The sequence below is a fragment of the Lynx rufus genome, unplaced genomic scaffold, assembly GCF_022079265.1.
Source record: "Lynx rufus isolate CCGP_SWC_20201006 ecotype Redwood Valley unplaced genomic scaffold, mLynRuf1.p SCAF_1, whole genome shotgun sequence".
NCBI classification, from domain to species: Eukaryota; Metazoa; Chordata; class Mammalia; order Carnivora; family Felidae; genus Lynx; species Lynx rufus.
The window spans coordinates 239,556,593-239,579,086 of record NW_025814823.1 but is presented as its reverse complement, the minus strand read 5'-3'; the positions used below and the strand labels follow the sequence as shown (position 1 = coordinate 239,579,086).

The 22,494-nt window shown below is 60.6% G+C and overlaps 1 protein-coding gene across 2 annotated transcripts in view; it reads right to left on the bottom strand.

Annotated features, from left to right (window-relative positions):
* Positions 1-1,049: 1,049 nt before the first annotated feature.
* Positions 1,050-22,494, bottom strand: part of SLC9A3 (solute carrier family 9 member A3) — a 39,759-nt gene continuing 18,314 nt past the window's right edge. Inside the window, exons 2-16 of one of the 2 annotated variants that reach the window (XM_047074527.1) lie at positions 15,820-16,122; positions 12,484-12,644; positions 10,547-10,625; positions 9,761-9,938; positions 8,929-9,149; positions 7,835-8,037; positions 7,286-7,375; positions 7,116-7,186; positions 6,004-6,133; positions 3,783-3,898; positions 3,010-3,139; positions 2,623-2,799; positions 2,307-2,379; positions 1,618-1,731; positions 1,050-1,297 (exon numbers count right to left, since the gene is read on the bottom strand). In XM_047074527.1, coding sequence (XP_046930483.1) covers positions 1,050-1,297; positions 1,618-1,731; positions 2,307-2,379; positions 2,623-2,799; positions 3,010-3,139; positions 3,783-3,898; positions 6,004-6,133; positions 7,116-7,186; positions 7,286-7,375; positions 7,835-8,037; positions 8,929-9,149; positions 9,761-9,938; positions 10,547-10,625; positions 12,484-12,644; positions 15,820-16,122 — 2,294 coding nt within the window. The remainder of the gene's footprint in view (positions 1,298-1,617; positions 1,732-2,306; positions 2,380-2,622; positions 2,800-3,009; positions 3,140-3,782; positions 3,899-6,003; positions 6,134-7,115; positions 7,187-7,285; positions 7,376-7,834; positions 8,038-8,928; positions 9,150-9,760; positions 9,939-10,546; positions 10,626-12,483; positions 12,645-15,819; positions 16,123-22,494) is intronic. The other variant, XM_047074535.1, reaches the window with a different exon arrangement.

Sequence of the window (22,494 nt, the reverse complement as noted above, 5' to 3'; positions counted from 1 at the left end):
AGCAGGGCTCAAGGAAGAGAGAGGGGAAGGTTAGGAGGTTCAGAGGCAGAAGCCAGGAAAAAGCAGGGACTCTGCCCACGTGGCCTCTCCCACAAGCTCGCTTGGAGTCCCCAGTGGCATACGTCCCTGAAGAAATCTCAGCTTGTGCATAAAGCAAATACTGCACCAGGCAGGGATTTGCTAGAACACTCTACAGTGAGGGGTGGACTGCCGCTCCCCCGCCGGACTGGTAGACGCCCCTGTCCACGTGTCCACAGGAGACAGAAACAGGACTTTCCTGCCCTCCTGAGTGAGAGCCCCTCGGGTACCAGCTCCTGTTTCCTGTCTCCTCCCAGGTGGCCACCAGACACCAGAAGGAAATGTGGAATGAGCCCGGACCCTGCAGAGGGGCTGAATCCCCTTCCCTGTGGACAGTAGAGCGAGGACAGCACCTTCTAGGCACCCAGCAAGGAAGCCGGGACACCTGCACTTAGCTGCACCTGCCTACCACCCTTGCCTTGCCCCCTCACACCCCGTCTTCACCCCTGCCCCCGCCTTCTCTGCCCTCCTCTCCCGGTCTTCTCTGCTGGTCTGGTCGGTGGGCTCACCGGCTGTGTGGCCGGCCCCTCCGCTGCCTGTGCCCTTTCCCTGAGTTCTTGAGATGCTGAAGGGGGCCTGTTGCTCTCCTCCACTCACTTCTGTCGCACGGGCTTTAAGCAAAGCCCTGGGGCCTTTAGGGACAAAAGTGTGTTCCCCTTCCCACGCGACCCCCGTCCCGCCTCCACACCCCCCCCCATGCTTAGGCCCCTCTGAGATCATGACTTAGATTCGTGGGCTGAGCACATGGGTTAAAGAGATCTTGAAACAGCTCTGGATCCTGACATCTCAGTTGGAGGAGCTGAGACTCAGACGATCTCCTAAGAAACATGCGGCTGGAAAAGAGGCTTAGAAGGAGGAAGAAAGCTTCTGGAGAGTCTGCAGAGTTCAGGTTCAGAGCAAGAGAGGCGGCCGGCTGAGGGAGAGGAGCTGAGGAAAGAGCAGGCGTCAGGGGGGGTGGGGGGGGGGGGGAGTTACATGTGCGTGGACTCAGGGAGGGTCGTGCGGGGCTGCTCCTCGGGGGCGTCGGCCTGCAGAAAGGAGTCCACGGACTTGCTGCTGAGGCGGAAGGGTGCCAGGCGGTGGAAGTTGCCCGGCGAGCAGGGGATCTGCACACGGGCCCTCTGGGAGGGCACCACAGTCTCCCCTGGCGACAGCCAGGGTGGCACCCTGGAGAGGGTGCTCGGGTCCTCATCCGGGGAGAACACGGGGTTGTCAATCCCTAGGAGAAAGGGCGGCAGCTGGTCAGCTCCCCAGGTGAAGCCGGGGCAGCAGGGAGGGGGGGTGCCACCCTGGGGTCACACACCAGCGCGTCCTGCAGCCAGCACCTGGAAGGTTACCTGGAAGGTCTCGGGTTCTATGCTCTGCATCCCATGCCGTCCCTCTACACGTGGCAGGCAGGGCAAGTGCCGGCTCCCTTCTCCGGAGCAGAGAACCCCGCCTGCCACTCACACCCCACATGGGCCCAGAAGTCCCCATCCAATGACCAGTGATCATGCTCACTTCTGGGACCTGAGGAGGGCCAGCCCGCCTGCCCCTCACCTGAGGGGGAGTCTGTCGCCGTGGTGTCCTGTGTGACGTTTGCCAGGAACTCGATCCCTCCACCCATTTCAGCACCGTAGTCCGGGGCCTCCTCTGGGTCTGAAAGTTCCAAATCTGGTGGCAAGAGAAGGCAGCAGGAGGGAAGTGGGCTGGGTGCACAGACGCCCCCATTTAGTGCCCTTGACTGACACCCTGACCAGCTTGCAGAGTGCCCCGAGGGTTGTCATTAGCCACCTCCTCTGGGTAGCTTGCTGGGTGGCAGTGCCCGGGTGGCCAAGCCAGCACAGGGCTGTACGAAGCAAAACCACACGAGGAGGTTTTCCCTCCTACACCGGGGCCGCGGTGAGTGCCAGCCCTCTGCCCCGGCCCCTCCTCCCCAGCCAGCCTGGCCTTTTGGAGGACAGAGCACCCTGGAGAAGGGGGCCTACTCGGGGGGGGGGGGCACTAACTTCTTGTGGCTACAACATGAGTGGAGACTGGGACAGGGGATGTGGAGCCCACCTGAAGGGCGCCGCCCAGCGGAGTGGCTGGGGCCCTAACGGCAGCTCCTTACCCGAGGCAGGACAGGCAGGACCCTGCGGGCAGGGAAGGGTCCCCCTGGCAGGACGGTGCTCCGTATACCTCTCCCGCCCCATCACACGCCCCTGCGTCCCCGCTGGTGAGCGCTTTGCTGTGGCCCCAGCCAGTACCTTTCTCCTTAATGGTGAAATTGTGCACGGGGCTCTCCATGGGCAGTTTCCCATTGGGAATGCTGCTATTTCTCTGAGAAACAAAAGGAAAACTGTTAGCAGGTGTGGGCACAGCGACACCAGGACCCCGACTGCCCCAGCCGTTCCGGGGCGAGGCCCCGCTGGGGCCGCCTGGAGCCGTCCAGGGCCACTCCTGCTCTGTGAGGGGGCTACAGAGGTGAGTGGTGCAGAGTCTCTGCCCAGGCCTGTCCCTGGGGGATGCCCTGGTGTGAGCCCACGGTCCCTCTGCCAACAGCCCCGTGCCTGCCGCCCTCACCCGCTTCTGGGCACGTTCCCTCTTGTACAGTTTCGCTGCCTTCTTGTTCTGATTGATCCCAAGCTTGGCCGACTTGAAGGATTCCAGGCGCTTCCGCATGGTCCTGTGGAAGATCTCCTTGTCCTGCTTCTCGTCTTCGTTCGGAGTTAGCTCGTGCCGACTGTAGAGATGCTTGTACTGGGGGAGGGGCAGCCGGGCGGTCACAGTGGGGACACCTTGCATGGCTGGGTCCCCCCTGCAAAGCCAGCCAGACAGAACTGGGGACGTGAGGGCCCAGGCTGAGCCCCCCCACCTCCTGCCAGCTATCTGGGCCTGAGTGTTCTCTGCACTCAGGACCAGGACCCCTGTGCCAGGGTGAGGACCCCACCCCGGGCTCGGCACACCCACCTCCTGCCGGGGCTTGTACAGGTACTGCTGCAGCGTGTGGTGAGTGGCCATGTCCTCTGTGTCACGGATGCTCCTCCTTCTCTGCTCCAGGGACTGCATATCCAGGCACACGGCACTGACGTTCTCCCTCCTACGCGGGGGTCACAGTGATCGCCCGCCCTCCCGGCCCCTCACCCCATAAGCCCGGACACCTCCAGCCTCCTGGAAGGCCCGTCCTGGGAGTCTTCTCCCTCAGGGTTTCAGCCAGACCCCAAGAGGACTCCCCACCCTCCCCCGGGGCTCCCTGACCCCCTAACTCAGCCCAGCCCAGCACCTGCACACCAGCTGACGAAGCCCCAGCCAAGCAGCATGGCCCAGCACAGGAGGGAGGTCCTAAGTCCAGGACCAGTGTGGGGGCGACCAGGGATGGGGCTTCAGCCCCAAACCTCTGCCCTGCCAGCTTCCTCTTCTCTTAGTCTCACACCAGGGCAGACACTAACCTTACTGCAAGTGTATCTGTGCAGGGGAAACTCGTGGCACCCGTGTCCACACCCTGCGCTCCTCTCTGCGCCCCTCCCTGGGGTCCAGTGCACACCCCATTTACACTCTCAGTTGCCTCAAGATGCCCACTGGCCAGTGTGTGCCCAGAGGGGCCCTGCTGCCTGTGACTAGGAGAGCCTGGGAAGCGCAGGTCAGGGGAGATCGCCGCCCACGGCAGCCTCCAGGGTCGTGGCGGGAGGTGCCCAGGTGAGGGGTGGCTTCTGGAAGAAGCCCGTGTAAATGTGGGCACGTACAGGAGATAGGAGACAGAGGCCTCCACAGTTGAGGGCCGCGGTGTGCTGAAGTCCACGTTGACCATGTTGTCAGTGCTGGGGGAGCGGATGAAGGCCAGGGACCCACGGCGTTCTCCCTGCGGGGAGGAGGCAGACTGTGCCAGCCCACACCGTGGAGTGCCTGGAGGCCAGACAACCACCAGCCTCTGGAGAGCTCAGGCCGCAGGTAAGGGCTCGCTTGAGCCGAGTGGTTGGTGGCTGGTGGCTTGAAAAACTAAAGACAGAAGCAAGTGTGAAGAACCCAGCCCCTCAGCGAGCACGGCGCACCAGGGAACGCCGCAGCTCCCCACAGGACTGGGGATGTGTCCCTTGTCCCCACTGGGGGTCCCAACCAGCTGCCCTCAGTTACCCCAGGAGGGAACCCCCAGGCCTCTGTCCAGAATTGAATCAGATCAAAACTACGTACAGCAGAGCCCTACGTGAATGAAAGTCAAAAACAGCCACTCTCCTTGGGTGGGAGTGTGGAGCCCTGTGCCAAGGGGGCCACAGAGAGAAAGCAAGGGCCCCTTAGGGAGGGCATGGGGCTGTGAGGGCACCAGAGTGAGGGGCTGACGTGGCCGTGCAGGAGACTCAGAGGCACAGCCCAGGAGGACACATCACCCCTGCTGTGACCTGAGCCGGCAGAGCCAGGCCTGACCAGGGAGGAGCCCACGTCACGGGCCAGGGGCACTCAGTGTGCTGGGCAGCAGGGGCCCTGACAGCAGCCTGCATATCCCACGTGGGGGCTGGGGGCCTTGGAGTGTCCAAGGGACATAGGACTTGGCCAGAAGAGAGGGACAGCCCCTCCTGCCAGTCCCACCAGGCTCTAGGCCACGAAGGCCTCTGCAGTCCCACCAGGCAAGAGGTTCGTGCTCTTAACTTTCCCAGCCCAGGGTCAGAGGTGCAGACAGACGATGGCCTTGTCCCTGCTGGTGCCTGGAGCTTCTGGGTTGGGATTTCGGGGGGACCAGGGTCGGCACTAGCCCAGTGGGTGGTGTAGAGGCCCTTCCTTTTCCTCATCTCCCTGTGTCCCTGCCCCTCTCTGTCTTGTGGTGACCCCAGGCTGTGCTGGGGTGTCAGGCTATATATTTGGGGTGGACAAGCCCACTGGAGGACTCACTTTCCGCTCTGAAGGGACAGGTGCTTCCAGGGCTCTGGCTGTGCCCTCCGTGTGAGGTCCGTGGGGTTTGCCAAGGTGGCCCCGTCCCTCCAGATGAAAATGCGGACCCCTAGCTCACCAGGCTCTGTGTAGGCCTGAGCTGATGAGATGCCCGTGACCTCGGGGCCTAAGGGCCATGTGTGCGGACACACATGGGGCAAAGGCAGCTGGGTGATCAACGCAATGGCCAAGACATGGTCACACACGTGTGCACTGAGAAGCCAGGAAGCATGTGGCCACTGGGGAGGGGGGGCGGGAGGAGTGGGATTTGACCTGAGCCCTGCCATGACCGAGTCACTTGGACACATCCTGTACTGACCAAGTGGCTGTGAGTTGGCACAGGGCACGTGGCATCAGAAACAGCAAGATCCAGAGCGTCACCGTGCAGCAGGGCTAGTCCCTAACCCCCCACATGCTCCTGAGCCCGCTCGTTTTCCCCACACCCTGGACGCACCCACCAGCCACTGGTTGGTGGGGAGCTTTCTCCGGCCCATCAGCCTCAGGGACACGGGAGCGGACTCATTTGCCTGCGGAAGGCAGGGGTTCTGTGGGTGCAGGAGGGTCCTGCTTACCTGCAGGGCCGGGGGACGTGGAGGCCACCTCAGAACCACAGCCTGTTACCAGGCATGTCCCATGTTGACCCCACAGGACTCAAGACCTCCTTGCTGCATTCCCCTTTGTGCGCATGCGCGTACGTGGATGAGCGCGTGTAGGCACGCATGTGCATGTCTGTGTGCACTATGTGGGGGTGGAGGAGTCACGACTCCATAATGCCCTACCTGGCCTCAGACCTCAGACCCACCAGGCGTCCTGCAGGGAGCTGTAGGAGAGGGCTCTGTGCCCCAGCTCCCACAGCCATTCTCAGGGCTTTGCGTCATGAACATGTCAACCCCCGCACGGGGCTGCCTGGGCCTCAGGGTGCAGACAGACGTGCATGTGAGGTGCAGGCCCACTGCCCTAGACCCCATGGCTGGCCACATCCCATGTCTGCGTGTTGTTTTAGCCCCCAACCCAACAAAGAGAACAGACAGAATGTTCTGGTACCTCAGCCACATAGCTAATGGCATCTTTCAAGTTGAGTTCGTGGAAAACATTCAGAATCCGATCTCGTGACTTCTGTGCCGACCTTCTCATAAGGATTTTGCTAAGGAATTTCCTATCGAAATTGGACCACCTGGGGGGTCAAATCAACACAGATGTTAACACTTGGGAGGATCGTGGGACCCTGGCAGCATGTGGGGGCAGGGAGCAGCGGGCCCCCTCTCCCACTCCCAGACCTGTAATGGACGTGGTCTCCCAGGAGCTGAGACCCGGGAGATTCCCGCCCCTCCCCTCCGAAATTTATTTATTTACGGTAACAACCTTGAGGGTGAGATTTAAAATAAGAGGAATAACCCTCAGGGGCTCTATTTCCCCATCAGTGTTCTTCCTGTCAGAACATAGAATTCTGAATTCTGTTCTCTCATTCGATACAATATTGCAACGTTTTCCACCTGACGGTTACCTAACACTCTGGAAAGGGTAGGGCAGGCTGAGGACAGGGCCCTGGGGCCCTGGCTACAGTGAGAGGGACATATTTTACCTGCAGAGGGACTGGCTAGAGCAGGAGGACCCTCTGAGCTCCCACACTTAGAGAGAACCAGGCTGGCCAGAAGGAGGCTTTAAATCCAGCACAATTAGAATACTGGCCAGTGGTCTGGGGCAGAAGAGGGTGTGGCCAGGCCAGAATTGCAGAGGAACATCTGGCTGAGGTCCAGTGGGCCTTGAGCTAGACATTGAGGGGGAGGGGTTGCCCGAGGAGGCGAGGTCTGGGGGGGGGGGGGGAGTCCCAAGGGGAGGGCGCTGCAGGAGGAGGGGTCCTGGGGGAGAAGGATCCCAGAGGGAGAGGGGTTTCAGGGGGAGGAGGAGTCCTAGGGCAGTCGGGGGTCAAGGGGGTGGGGTTCCTGGGAAACAGGAGTCCCAGGAGAAGGGGGTCTCAGACGATTTGGCAAGTACCCTTGTTCTTCAGTCAGCCAGTGCTTTGTGAGGTTGGTTTATGGGGAATGTCAGCCGCCCTTTCTACCCTGTGGGTCCTCCAGTTAAAACTGAGGGCAGAGACGAATGTGCCTCCAAATTTCCCCATTTCAGTCCAACCAGGGGCACCTAAAGCCACTTACTTATCTCTGAGATAGTTGTGTCCAATTTGCCCTGATATGTCCTCGATGGCAGAGAGGATGTGGTCGAAAGCCTTTCACAGGAAAGAGAAGTGGGCTGGCATCACTCGAAGGGCTACCCCTGCCTTGCCCTGCCTCGCCCCTGCCCCCCCTCCCCCACCCCAGTCCCCTACCCGGCCATGCAGCTTCTCATTGAGTTTGGGTTCCCGGTGCTGGCTCCTTTTCACCTTCAGCCACTGCACCAGGGGCTTGATGGTCAGGCCCTGGAAGACAGGTACTGACCCAGACGGCGGGCAGGCTCCCGCCCAGGGCCCACCCTGGCCCACGGCACCCCCAGTGTGTGAACCCGTACTTGTACCCCCTCCACAGGCACACGGGGTGAAATGGGCCGCCCTTATCCACAGACCTGACCTGCTCGGAGGGTCCCCCGATCAGCTCCTTAGACTTCCCAAAAGCAAGGAGAAGTGGGACACCTTCCTGGGCGTGTCTGGTCAATAAAACCCTAACTGGGGCTTCGTTAACCAGCGGCAGCACAGGAAGAACATTTTCAGGCCAAATCGTGCTGCGTCCCCTGTGGGGCCACATGAAAACCTACAAAACGTCTCCTAGTTACTAAAATTACAAAAACCAATTAGGGCCTGGAGGCTGGAGAGGCTAGAAACAGAGCGCCCCGCTGGCGTGGAGAGGTCGGGGGTGCGGCGGCCGCGTGCCCTCCACCCTACCTGGAAGACGACCGTGAAGAAGACCACGATGATGGTGGTGCTGACGAAGAGGTTCCGCTCCTTCACCTTCTGCTCGTCCAGAAGGACGACCAGAGCGAAGGCCACGGCCCCGCGCAGGCCGCCGTAGGACATGACCACCTGGTCTATGATTTCCAGCTGCACCATCCGGTACCGGTTCAGGACCCAGGTCTGCAGGACCACACCTGCGGGCGGGGAGCGCACTGAGCTCCGGGCTCCTCGAGGGCCTCAGGCCAGTGGCAGCCACCGCCCTGGGGGCACAACATGTGGGACTCCCCTCCAAGGGCAGTGACGGTGACAGGTTCTGTCCCGGGCAAGGGGTCAGGGAAACTGCACGCTGTAGCCCTACTCTCCCCAAACCCTCTTGTCCACACCAGTGCTCTCTCCTGGCCACAGGTCCGACCTGCCGCTGGGGATACTCCGCACCCCGCATTTGTGGCTGGAAGCTGCTCCACACAGCTCTGGGAATTCGCAGGTGTCCCTGTGACCGGGCTGCAACACTGAGGCCTTGTGCTCTTGCCTCCAGGACCGGGACCCTGCTCTGCTCTGTCAGCCGCTCCCTGGAGCCCTCAGGCCCTGGTGAGCTCAGGCAGAGTGGGTGGTGGCCTCGCCCTGGCACCGCACACCAGGGAGTGGCAACCAGGGCCGGAGCAGGCAGGGGGGCTCCTGCCTCACATGAGCCTCAATCTGCTCATCAGTGACTGCATCCGCCATGAGTCCTCGGGAAACCAGATGGATTCCTCTAGGTTCTAGAACCTTCCACCCTGACCCCCAGCTATCCTAACTCCATCTCAAGGTGCCGAGGCCGTGACAAAGCCTGGAGTTTCGATGAAGATAACCCACGGCCTGGCCGTGGTGAGGCTCCCCAGCAGCTCCCAGACCCGCCGCTCACCGGGCACGAGGGCTGTGCTCGAACACCACGTGCCTGGTTTCCACAGCCGGGCCCCAGCGCCTGCCCCCACTGTGCCCAGCGTCCCTCAGTCATCCCCCCTGCCCCCCCATCTCCCCCGCACCCCTGTCATCGCCCCCCACCCCCTCCCCCCTCCCTGGTCCCCACCGTCCCCCAGCGTCCTCACCAATGGCCCGGTACACGGAGATGAAGACCAGTGTCAGGAGCACAAAGGCCGTGTTCCACTTCCAGATGCGGGGGTTCACGGCCGAGATGCCCAGGAACATGAAGATGATGGTCTCTGCCCCACTGGCCAGCATCTTCATGGTGTAGCGCACGGTGGTGGCCGACTGTTCCGAGATGTTGGCCTTCACGTACTTCTGACAGCAGATGCCGCAGAAGGTGATGCTGGAGGCGGGACGGGCACACAGTGAGGCTGGGGGCTGAGACTCTGGCCCGTGTCCGGGCACATGCCCACCCTACTGGTCGGCGTGCTCGGCTCTGCTTAGGACCGGGTGCAGTCCCGGCCCCCGACGCCCCAGGATCTGAACCCTGAGCCACCCAGCGGGCCGCCTCAGCGTCTGTCCTCAGCCCGGCGGTGGCTGGCTCTGGGGGGAGGTGCCAGGGCAGATTCGGGTCATGGGGGTGCCAGCCAGCCTCCCACCCAGAGCATCCGGAAGGGGCTGCGTGTAGGCAGAGCTCACGGACAATTCTGTGGAAACACCAACTCCTTATTTAAAACCTGAATAGACCAGATTCTTCACCCCCACAGTGCCTTCTCACCCCTTAGAGGGAAGCGGGCCAGGCGGATGGGGGCTGGGAAGAGACCCACAAGGTTGTGCCCCAGGAGAGGGAGGGGCCCCTCTCCCTCCACCCGTCACCCCCCCTCCCCCTCCCAGGCACAGCTGCTTGGCTGTGCTGTGGGTGGGCCCTGCCCTACCCCTGCACACCAGCACGGCCCGTGGCCCACGAGCTGTGTGGCTCTGGCGCTCTGGGCCGTGGGAGCGAGGGGGACTCACGCCAGGATGGCCGACAGTGACAGCATCTCGGAGGTGAGGTAGGACAGGTAGGAGATGACGAAGACGAAGCCGGGCTCGATGATGCGCACGTGCTTGGTGAAGCGGGTCACCAGCGACAGCAGGAAGGCGAAGACGACCCCCACAAGCGTGCCCCCCAGGCTCACCACGAAGAAGGACACTGCGGGGCCGAGGACACTGGCTGAGCCGCCTGAAAGGCCCTTTGTGGCCGGGCGTGGCTGGCCCCTGCGTGTGGGCACGGCCGACCGGCTGTCCTTCCAGACCATTCCTTTCATCGTGGGTTGCCTGGTAACCCCCACAGAGGCGCCAATAACTCAGCAAACAAGCGTCCAATTCTCCCCCTGAGAGGCCACCAGGCACGTGGAGAGCTGGGAGGCCTGGCTCCCCTCCCCCATCATGGAGAAAGCCCGACAAGGGGGCCTTGGGCAGGGCTGTCCCTGCACCCCTGATACAGCCAGGCTGTCATTGTCCCTGCCCAGAGGAACGTTTCTCCAGAACCACCCAGGACACCAGGGCCCATGTCCTCCAACCAGACATTCTGGTGGGCCTAACAGGGCTGCAGCCCTTGCCTCCCCAGGGTGGCGGGACCCAACAAAATTGTTTTCATAAAACACGTTGGGGACAGGAGGGATGGGCACCGAGACTTTTCCCACACAGGCTGTGGGTCCCAGGGGCAGGCCTGGTGTCAAAGCCTGGAGGTGGTCCACATGCTGGAGAAGAGACGTGGCCCCCACATTCCCCAGGTGTGCGGACCCACCAGCCACACACCTATGCCTTTCACGCAATCCACGCCAGTCACCTTGTCACCACCCAGCGTCACGAAAGATTCGAACACGTTGTAGAGGACCTGGGGGGACAGAGAGGCAAGCATGACATCGGGCCGGACCTCGGCCAGTGCTCACCTGATCTCAGGCCTCGGGCCTTGAGGACTTGGTCTGGGTCAAGCAGGCCATGGTGGCCTGTTCAGGAAACAAAAAATCACCGGGAGGAAATCATCACAGAGCATCACAGAAAAGAAGATGAAGGCCAAAGACGAGCCAGCGGGTGGGATACGAGAGGCAGAAGAACATTCTAGAGGGAACTAGAACCTTTACGAGCAAACGTCGTCCTTTCCTACTATCAGCAAAGCAGGGGTGACCACAAATTTAACCCGCTACATTTAATTCTGTTTCATGTTCCAAGATGAAGCCAGAGTTTCTTTTTTAGTGACTCTGCTGTTGCGTTAACTCCCGATTATAGGATCACGCCCCTTGGTGTCTTTGCATGTTGACGTTTAAACCTCATTCCACCAAGATGTTGCAGATGAAAGGCTCAGGAAGGGCATGCGAGGCCACAGCCGTGGAGGCTGTGCTGTGTGTCCTATGCTGAGCCCTCCACACCCAGGGACCGAGGGTAGGACGCAGGTTCCTGGGGAAACAGCTGGTCTCTGAGCCCCAAGCCTGAACTCTCCAGGTCTGCTCAAGGGGACAGAGGACCCCAAAAGGCGGGGTGTGGAGCTGTTTCTACAACAGGAGGCGCACAACAGGCCTGATGACTCTCGGGTGCTGGGCAGAGTGTGGGCACACAGCCACCAAGGGTGCTGGGGGCTGGACCACAGCCTGGGTGCCTCCATGGAGACGCAGGTGGGAGGGGAGACGAGGCTCAAGCCAGCTGTAAGTGGAGAGCTCCGTGGCTCAGCCATGAGTTAGAGCTTCTCCAGAGAAACGGAGCCACGGCACAGAGCAGCCCAGCCTCAGAGGAGCTGTGTCTTATATTTCTGATTAAGTTTGAAATTAATTCTCAAATTCCCCGAGAACGTCTTATCTGCTACAGAAGAAATCTGGTGCAGCACAAGCTTAGGGTCTATCCCTCTCCTGAACCCTGAAGGAACACGGAGAGGGAGAATTTCTTAGGCCACAGGTACTTTTAGAGCAAGAGGGACCTTCACGTCCTGCTGTGTCTGCAAAGCCCTCGGGGAGAGGCGACAGGCTGGTGGGGCTGGCCCAGAGCAGGTGCTCGGAGATGCAGCACGCGGCTGACCTGTGCAGGGAAGGCGCTCTGTGCGTGCCTCCACCTTACCCGTAACGCACTTGCACAGAGGTAGCGGCCCAGTGTCGGGCTGGGTTTCGACAACTCCGTGCTGGCCACTGTGATGCTGAGACAGTGCTCCCACATTTCATGCACCTTCTGTTCACTTTACGGATCTGTTGTGGCCTCACACCCTGACCGAGAGTCCTCCCGCCCCTGCCCACCCACCCCGGCCCCGCCGAGCTCCCGGGCTCCGCCTCCTTCCTGGAGACCGAGGCGCTTCATGGGTACGGTCAGCGCTCGATCGTCTTCCCTCCTAGGTTCTGGCGAGATCTCACTGTCTCTTTAGTGGCTCCCTTAGGGAAATCAGGGCCGGGGGCATCGACTCTGGACCCGGAGTTAGAGGCGTCCCGCTCTGGCAACTGGTGGTGGGGTTGGCAGTGAGGTGTTATCAAGACGGGAGAAGAGTGTTCGAAGAACCGATTGAACAGGCAGTCATTCGGAGTTGGGAGGAAGTGAGAGAGGGGACAGCATGCGATGGGGCTGCGGGGGAAACCTCCTCCAGTCAGAGCGGTGGGGGGCGGGGGGCAGAGGGAGAGCACCCCCCACACCCATCTCAGGCTTCTCGCGGCACCTCCTCAAGGCTGATTTCTCCGCCCACAGCACCGAGGCCCTGGGGCCGCCCAGCACCCGCTCACCACAGTGACGGCGTCGTTCAGCAGTGACTCCCCAAAGACGATGATGAATAGGACCTCGTTGACGTGCACCTCCTCGAACACAGCCAGGACGGCCACCGGGTCCACGGCGGCTATCAGGCTCCCGAACAGGAGGAAATCCAGCAGCCCGACCTTCAGGTCTCCTGCAGGACAGGCAGGGCCGTCAAGGAGAGCCCTTCGGGGCCCGGCTGGGCGAGGACCTCTGAGCCCCGCACACCAACTCCCCTGGCCTTCTCGGGGGCTTCTTCAGGCTTCCGTCCTCCTGACTGCCGGCTTAGAAGCCTCTCAGATGGGACTCCCTCTTGGGCCTGGGGCTGGCTGGTTGTGGAACCTGGGTCAGAGCTGCCTGCCTGCCTCCCATGGGCTCCCACAGCCTTCAGGAAAGGCTGGTCTCACCCCCACTGGGGACTGACTGCCCCTCGTTCTTCCCTTCATCCACCCTGGGGCCTGCTTACTCCCTCCTGGGGGGCCCACCGGGAGGCTGCTGTGAGCAGATGAAGGACCTGGGGGGCTCGGCCATGCACAGCATGGGATCAGACCCCTGCCCTGGGCCGTCTGCGGTCCAGGGTTAGGGCTCGAAAGGGGGTCAGGGGCTCAACAGGCATGGGAGAAAGGCTTCCCTGGAAAGTGATGTCTCCGCCCAGATGAGAGCCACCAGGACCCAGCCTGGGGGGACGTGATGGAAGGGGGCAGGGGAGGGGCAGGCCTCACAGGGTCCTGGGGCCACAACTGGCCTGGGGAAATCCTGGGGGACTCCAGTAGGAGGGGCCACCAGGGAGGTTTGAGGGACAAGAAGGGAGACGAGGGCTCAGGGTGGGGCGGGGGCGGGGGGGGGTAGGAAGGGACCTTGGAGGAGCAGGTCCTCAGAGTGAGCTCAGCTCTGCTTCTTGAAATGGCCCAGTGGGTTCCTGGTGCCCTTGGGGGCAAGGGTCGTGCTGAGATGCACTTTCCAACATTCCAACATCTCAGTCTCCAAAGCGGCACCAGGCCGCACTCACAGCCGCACGGCAGTCCGCACCGGACACACAACCTCTGGGACCCGAGGACGGTTGCCTCATCCCGGCTCTGTCCGGGACTCACACCTGCTCTCAGCTGGGCTGCTCTAAGGACGGCCTTGTCCGGGAGCCTTCCTGGCACTGAGCCGCCTTCCCGGCCTGAATGCACTGAACCAGACCTCAGGCCTGGAGGGTATCGGGGAGGCCCACGTGGGTGGGGAGACACAGAGGCCATGCGTGGGCTGGACCGCTACCCCTCCAGGCACTTGGGCCCTCTCCAGGTCTAGGACAGGGCTTCCGCAGGAGCCCAGCTCTCCCTTAGGGCCACGCAGGGCCCCCTGGAAGGTTGTCTCCTCGGAGAGACGTGGCCCTGGAGGGAGCTCCCCGTGAGCTCTGAAAACCCGGCAGCCTGGCTCCAGAGTCTGTGTCCCGAAGAAGTGGCAGGTGTTAGAACCAGCTTCCAAAGGGTTTAAAATGTGCCTTCTGAAATGGGAATCGTAGGGTTTGCTTTTCTACCTCCAGGCACTGTTGGTGAGGCAGAGGTGAGAACACAGTCCCTCCTGGCTTCAGACACGGGGGCTCCACATGCACATTCCACATTTTGGGGCCGTCCCGTCTTTAAACGCCTCCTGGCTCGTGGGTCTCTCACTAAGGGCCCAGACAGACCCGGTGGTACATTCTGGAAGCCAGCCACTCCAAGCAGGAAGTGTCCCGGGGCCAGCCTGCTCTCCTCCCTGGGGCAACAGTCTACCACCCACTGGCCCTCTCTGACTGCCTGAAGCCTCTGCTGGGCCTAGCCCCGGCTGGCCCGTCCAGACACCCATCCAAGATGCCCACTGCCAGCCCTACCTATGGCCTGGCCTAGGGTGACTTTTCCTCAGAGGGGTGCCCCGGCCATTGGACTACAGAGACCGATTGGTCCCTGCCTCCCCAGCTCCTCAGATGCCTTGCTCCGGGTGTCTAGGGACAGGATAGGCTCATTGGCCCCTGGGTGCTGTTCTGATCTGTGACTTTGGCTGATGCCTAGCCTTGACCACCTGCATCCTTAGGGACTCCTGCTCTAAACCCCGGGACTCTCCCCTGTGTCCAGTGGCTAGAGATGGCCCTGCCATCCTAGATGTACCCAACCACCTAGAGGCATCACCAGTAAATGCACCCGGGGCTTACTCACCTCCAGGGCCCGGCCAGACGTGTTTGGCCCCATGTCAACCTTAGGGGGTTTCTCTGGGCTGAGCCTGGAGGCGGTGCCAGATGGCAGTGGGGGCTCCAGGAAGCATACGTGCTCCCCATGGGGTGAGGACAAAGTCCCAAGGTGACAAATGGGACAGGTGAGGTGACTCTTCCCGTCAGGGGACCTTTGGCCTCTCTTTCTCAATGCATGTCCTTTGTCATCAAGGTTTCGAGGCCTTGATCCACACAAGGAATGCTGTGCAAGGCTGTTCCTTCAGCCGGACGGAAACCACTGATCCGGGCCCGTCCCTGGGAGTCTGGTTCGGCAGGTGGTGGTGTTTGGGGCCTGTGGTGCCAGCACCCACTTCTCGTCGGTCGCCCCCAGTGCCGGACGCTAACCCTGTAGACCCATGATGCAAGCGGCCAGCCACAGCGGCCCCGGAACGGGCAGCGTCTAGGGCTGCGCGCACATCCGCGCAAGGCCTCAGCTGAGCCCCTGGCCTCACCTGTTCCAGTTTCCCAGGCAGATAATGGCCAGCTCCCGGGTGGGTGGGGCGCACCTCGGCCGTACGCCAGGGATGGATTAAGTAACCCAGACCGCGGGAGACACTGGCAGGGGCAGGAGGGGCACCGGTGACCGTGCAGAAGCTGGCGCGGCTTTTCTTGCAGGTGGGGTGGGGGCGCCCGGGCCGCCGCTGCCCAGGTGGGTGTCTACCAGGCTCCACAACCGGCCTCTGCCCAAGGGGCCTTCTCCTCCCTCTCCCTGGAGGCTTGCTGGCAGGGGAGTGAGGCCTGCCCCCACCTCCTTGCTGAGGGGGAGGGACCGCAGCTTGGCCGACTCACCCACCCCACCCACCCGCCAGCCTGGTTGGACGGGGCGTCATTCCCAGGCAGGACACGAACCTCAGCCTGGGGTTGCCTGGACAGGCTCTTGTTCATTCATTAAACCTTACTGTAAACATGCCAAGCGGGTTAAGTGGACCCACCGGTGACATCTGTCACCCCAACCACTCATCCCCTTTTTGGGTCTGTGTTCTGTACCGAGCGTTATTAAGTGGAGTGCCCAGAGCCTGCTCCCGCAGAGCCCAGCCCAAGGACCCCGCACCGGGGACCCCACCCAGAGGACCCCCCTGCAGACGGCATGCCCACTCACCCATCAGGCCGCTGAGGAAGACGCCGTAGAGGGACAGCCCGGTGGTGGCCGCATTCCACACGGTGCCCACGACGGCGTACAGGAGGATGGTGCCCAGGTTGCCAAAGAAGAGCCGGTTGGGCATGAAGTAGCCGGCGTCCAGCACGATGGGGGGCAGCAGGTAGAAGAAGAAGACAGTGGGGGTGAGTGTGAAGGAGGCGATGTGGTCGGCCGCCCAGACGATGCCGCCCAGCACCAGGCCCAGCACGATGAGCAGTGCACTCTCGGGGACGACGCTGGTGACCTTGTGTGACAGGTGGAAGCCTGCAGGGGAGGGGGGCCGTCAGGGGCGCCGGGACCCCTCCGAGCGAAGCTTCTGGTCCAGGGCCACCGCGGGCCCCTCCCACACGGGCAGATTTCATTCTGGAAACGCAGCGGGCTCTGGGGCTGACGGAGACCAGAAGCAGCTCTCCCTGTTCACGTCTGGGAGTGGGGGCTGCCTGGTGGCTCTGTGGACAGGCCGGCCTCCTGGGAGGGGCTGTCCCAGCCCACAGGACAGACACGGGCCTGGGAAGTGAGGCTCCACGTCTGCGTCTGTGGACGCTTCCCTCCGGCCCCACTCATGTGGCCAGGAGGCCCTGCCAGTCCACTGTCGACTGCTGTCCCCTCGGGACCTGGCCCCTGGGACACCCTCCTCAGGGTCTCCTTGCCTTTGAGGGGTGGGTCTGGGGCAGACAGAGACTCCCATGACAGTCGGGCTGCAGGGGGCGGCTCCTGAGCCCAGGGCACCCTCATCCCAGGCCCCGCGTGGCCCGTCCCCTCATCCCTCCATGCTGCCTCACCCAGCTTGTCTCAAGGTGCTGGAGCCTGAAGTGCGGCTGCCTTTTAACCTGCCCTGGTGGGACTCGGGGGGCTCCGGAGGTCCCCCTGCTGGCAGCCGGCTGCCTGGGCCCCGTGGCCCATCACCCTTGCAAAGACCTTAGGGTGCAGAGGCCTGTACTCTGAGTGAGGCAGGCTCACAGACCTCCCAGGGCCCTTTTCTCCTTCTATTGAGTTTGTTCTATTTTAAGACTCAGAGAAAAGGTTAGAAGAATTCCTAGGATGTGTTCCAGGTGGCAGCAGCTGCCTGGCCAGTGAAGCTCCCCATCCGGGCTTCCGCTGCCCCGGACTGTGCCACTCTGTCCACCCCAGGCACCACCTCCCTGCTGTCCGTGCCCCCTCCCCTCTCCCCCCGAGTCTGTGGAAACCTCTCAGACCTTCTGGTTCCACCAGCCTCTCGCTCTAAGGTCTCCTACCCTTGGTCAATGATCTCTCAGGTCTGACAATGGGTGTTGACCCATGAAAATCCTCTTTACAATTTCCCCGTTTTGCCGTCCTCACTGGAGCGCCCGTCTTACTGAGATTGTGTTGGCCCTTTTCTGGGAGGTTGAGCTCTGTGGGGACTTCCCTTCCATTTCTTGGGTCACATTTTACCCCAGGTGTCCTCCCCCTTCTCTTTCCTACAACATCGTATGGCCGCCAGCTGCTTCTTCGCCCTATTCGTGCCTGACCTCACTTTATACGCACTCACGGTGCAGGGCAACTTTCTGATTGCGGCTTCTGCCTCATATGGGCTCACGTGAGCTAGAGTTTGGGGCGGGATGTTGCTGTCCTTGTCCTGTGGTCTGGGCGCCCTCCTGGGACCCTCGTTCCGTGCTCTCAGCTGGCATCATGTTGGCAGCCAGGGCCGGGCCTTCTGGGCTTCTGCACTTCTGGCCACCCAGCCCAGGCACGAGGGAGGGTGACAGTTTCAACCAGCCACGGCCTCTGGTTGTTGGGAATTCTTGGTGAGAGAGGCCAGCCCTGCAGGCGGGCTCTCCCCATGCCCGTGACCCCTTCCAGAAGGCAGCTGCACTGTAATGAGCTAATTAAACGGAAGACTTGATTGACTCTTAAGTGGCAATTTGCTGGTGGTTCAGCTATTAAGCATATAATGGGCATTTTAGGAGCCAGTAAGCCGAGTTCCTGTGGGGGAAACGCCCTGTGGTCACTGGCCCGAACTGCAGGGACGCAGTCAGGGATGTGGCTCCCAGTCAGGCTGAGTCACCACAGGCAGACCCCTTCTTCCCGCATCAGGTCACTGTGAAAAATCCCTGACTCTAGGGTGGAGGCTCAAGGCACAGCCATGGCCTCTGCTGCAACCCCACAGGGGGAGGGGGGGGGCTGGGCCTCTGGGAAGTGGGGAGGGAGAGAGGGAGGGGGAGCAGGAACTGAGAGGCACATGCCTCACCACGGCCACCAGAAAACCCAGCACCCGGCGTGCTCAAGTGGGCTTGGCCACCAAGACTCCAGTGGCAGGTGGCAAGACCCGATGCCCTCTCAACCCTTGTTTGCTACACCTCGTTAGAGAAGGATCCAGCAAAGGCAAATCTGAGCAGTGACCCAACGACCTCCTCAGGACCCACAGCTCGGGGCCTCCACATCTGGCCTGGCCCAGAGCCTGAGCCATGACCACGGAGAAAGGCCCTGCGTCCTAAGGCCATGTGCCAACAGGGTGGCTGTGACCTTGGGAAACGATTAGGTGGTGCAAACTTCCGCCTCAAAATCCCACGGCATTTTCTGGGGAAAAGCCAAACCTCATAGGCTGGACAGGCAGGGAACGTCTGAGCCTTTGAGGAGCCCACGGAGCTGGCTTTCCCATGTGCCCTGCCGAGGGAGAGGGCAGACAGCGATTCAGGATGTGCACCAGCCATGCTGTGCTGACCCCGGGCCCAGCCACGGGCAGAAAAGCTTTGCAGAAAGCGGCTCCCCACATGCCTCGAACACTGGAGAAGCAGCAGCTCAGCGGCGTAAACCCCAGCTCGGCAAATATTTGAGCTGCTAATGCAGGCAGGGCACGTGGTGCGTACTCCTAGGACTGACAAGACAGAGTGACAAGAACAGTAGAGGACAAAATCAAAGTGCACCAAGATGCACAGACTACGGGGAGCTGAGTGAGGCCGGGCCCGGAGCTCCCCTGCCGAGGCCGGTCCCTTCCGACCAGGGGACGTTAATGAAGCGACTCCCAAACCCACAGGTAACTGATTGCCGAGGCCGGGAGAGTTACAGCTAATTAAGCACGAACGGCCTGGCTGCAGGGTGGTAACCACAGGGGACACACACTTTTCATTCTCATTACAAACCCTCTGACCGATGTTAAAGGTCAGGAGGCGCCGGCCTGCCAGCCAGCCATTTCTGGAGCAGGCCCTGGACAGAGTGGGTGCCGAGGCCCCCGGGAAGGTCATCGCTGACGTGTGTCACGCCCCCTCGGGATGCAGCTGGGTACCCAGGGCCTGGGGTCAGGCCCTACGTGGCCACAGCCTCCAAGGATCTCTCAGCAAGATTCAGCTGAGTCCACGCAAATGCAACAGCACAGTAAATCCTTTGGTTTTACTTTAACGCGCACGAGCCTTGGTCAATTAAACGCTGCCCGACAAAATAACCAGACCAAGCAGTGGAAACATTCCCAGAGAGAATGAGAAGCACTGGGAGTACACAGGGGACCCCCTTCGCCTGGGGGCAGGCGTGGAGGGGCTGGGCCCGAAATATCACACAGTCGGGTCCACACACAGGTGCTCAGAGACACAGGTGGGTGCACACAGACGCACACACGCACACGCACACACCCCCCGCACGTGACTCCCCCAGCACTCACTCCACAGACGAGCGTGAGGTTCCTCCCGCGCTTTCCTAGGACGGGACTGGCTCTGAGCCCCACCCCACCACCCACGGGGAGAGGCACAGACCCCCCTCTCTGACCTCCATGCTACCTCAAGAGGCACCAAGGTATGAGTTAGTTACAGCAAATGTGTCAGCTGCCAAGCCCAGGGCAGGAGCCGGAGATATTTATAGTGTCCTCAAATATTACCTAGCTGACCCCACACCTCCTGCCTGCTAGGATGTTCCAGATGAGTGCTCAGAGTTGTTGTCAGACAGGCCTGGCCTCTCCCGAGGGAGGGTCTGTTTCCGGGACCCTGAGTAGAGCTTCGAGAGCAAAGGAGGCCTCTCAGGATTGGCCCTTCCGCTCACAAGCCACGAGACACTTTAGACATTGCGTGCCTGCAAAACTCAAGCAAACTTTGTCAATTTTTAAATTAAAAAACGAAAATTGTTAATGGCTTCCTAGGAAAGCATCAGATTCTTTCATTTGGAGCCGTCGTGAACAGAAGTGAGGACAGAAGGAAGGCTGGGCCCCAGCCAGCTTCAAGCACTGAGCCCAAGCGTGCATGTCCGAGCTGAAGGCGTGCGGGGACAGGAGCTGGAGCCGGAGCCCAGCGAGCACCAGGACGACGTTCACAGCAGCGTCCTTGTCCCCGAGCAACCCCCTCCTTCTCAGCCCTCCTGGGCCAGACTGCTCCTGTGGAAGTCCACATTAAAGGGCGCCATGCTTAAGCTTTGCTTTCTTATGCTTTCATGACTGGCTCTAAACTAAATAAAAGTTTGGGAGCAGGATCTGTGACAATTATACCTTCGGGGCCGGGCACTGGTGGGGTAGCACCATTGTACCAACTGTCCCTAGGGAACAACCACGAACTCTGGAAGAAACATGTCAAATGGCAACTTAGGCACTGAGGAGAGACGGAGAGAAGGCAGACACTGGCGGGCTCCAAATCTTGAGGGAAAGGGCGGCAATGGGCGAGTTCCCTGTTTTCTTTTTTGTTTTCGTTTTCCTGACTTCCCTGTTTTTTATGGCTTTTTCCAGAGAGCAGATCCCAGCTGGGGTTGTCCAGAGCAGTTAAAACTGTAGCCTTACTGGGCTGAGAAAGCGGAGGGCAGAGATGACGGTGACCACGGCAGCTGGGCAGCGAGAGGCCAACATTCTATGTGTGAACTCTTCCCAAATTCCTGGCTGATCCTTGAATTACACACGAGGGAGGCAGGTACCAACCTCCTGTCACCACAGGGAGACCTCTTTGGAGTCTCAGTCCATTCCTGGTCAAATGACAGCACAGCACCAACCACCACCACAGAAATCAAGGCTCTCCAGCGGAGCACAGCGGAATACAGAGTCTCTACAACGTATGAGCTATAGTCCTGGAAACAATCCCTAATTACCAGACACATGAAGACACAGGAGAATGGGACCCAGACATCACTGGGGATCTCAAGGTGATCCAGACATTGGAATTAGCAGACAAGGGTTTAAAAAAAACTACTGTAACTATGCTTAAGGGTGTAAAGGAAGACATACTTGTAATGAATAAAAAACTAGTACATCTCAGTAGAGAAAAGGAGTTGGCGATTTGTTTTCAATAAGAGCCAGATAGCAAATTGCTTAGGCGTGTAGGTTCTGTGGTCTGTTCGGCAGTTAGTCAGCTTGGCCGCTGCATCACAAAAACAGCCATAACACCCACGAACAGCTGTGCTCCAAGAAAACTTGATTTACAAAACCAGGTGGCCAGCCCACGGGACATAGTCTGCTGACCCCTGACATAAAAGAAACCTAAAAGAACCAAATGGAAGTTCCAGAATCGAAGAATTCAATATCTGAAATAAGAGATTCAATAGACAGACCTGACAGCAGACAGAGAGAGGAGAGACAGTGAACTCGAAGTTAGATGAGTGGACACTGTCCAGCATAAAGAACAAAGATGAGAAAGATAAAAACGTGAACAGAGCATCAGCCGCCAGTGGGACAGTGTCGGAAGGTCCAATACATGTGTAAATGGAGTCCTGGAAGGCCAGGAGACAGAGGAGGGGTGGGGAAAATCTGAAAAGAGAATGGCCCAAATGTCGCCCATCTGGCGAAAGACATACATTTGCAGATCTGAGAAGTCCCTCAGATTGGATTTCTATCTGATTTCTATTTCTATCGATCGGTCTTCAAGTGAAGTTGGAATAAGTGTGAGAAAGGCTGAGGGTCCAGGGAGAAGCAGTGGGGGCGGTGGGGCGCCTGGAGGACATGAGATGGGCACCTGGGGCTTGGGGAGGGCTGGGGACTGGGCTGGGGCCAGGAGAGGACCTCAGAAGAGGAAGGGCGGGGGGCCGCCCCAGCCTGGGCTGCGTAGAGCCCCACGGATCAAGCTGGCGGTACCGATCCGATGGCACACAGGGCGTGACTGCTGCAGGACGCCGGTGGCCCGGTCACGGAGACCCTGTTTAACAAAATGGCTCGCGGAACTGCAGCTGCAACAGCAGGAGGAAGAAAGGGTCCACATCAGAGCCACACAGATCCCCGCGCCGGCACCACGGACGGACCCCCAGCTCTGCTCAGGGTGTGACGGGCCACCGGGCCCCGTGTACCTGGTGCCTCCGCCTCCACAGGACCTGCGGCCCCGGAGGCTTCACAGACCAGAAAGGAGTTGTTCCTCAGAGCTTTCCGCTTCAAGGACATGGAAAGTTAGTCTTGGCCTGGTGGTTGCCTGGAGGCTCGGAGATTGACCTTGATGGTCACACTCGTTGTAAAATCCACCAGACAAAGGTGCAAAGATGCTTCAGTCTGGGGTGGGGCTGGGGGGCCGCGAGGGGCCCTCGAAAGGCTCCAAGGATTTCATGAACGGGTTCTCTGTGGGGGAGCAGGTGTAGGTCTCACTGACCTTTTACCCCTTCGTGTGAAAATTCCAGCGAGGCTATTTTCTCTGAGGACATCTTTGGTGCAGATAATGTGTGGGCAGCGTCCCAAGGTGTCGTAAACCGAGCCTGTGCCCACTCACGTGGCTGCTGTGTCGCCACGGTCAC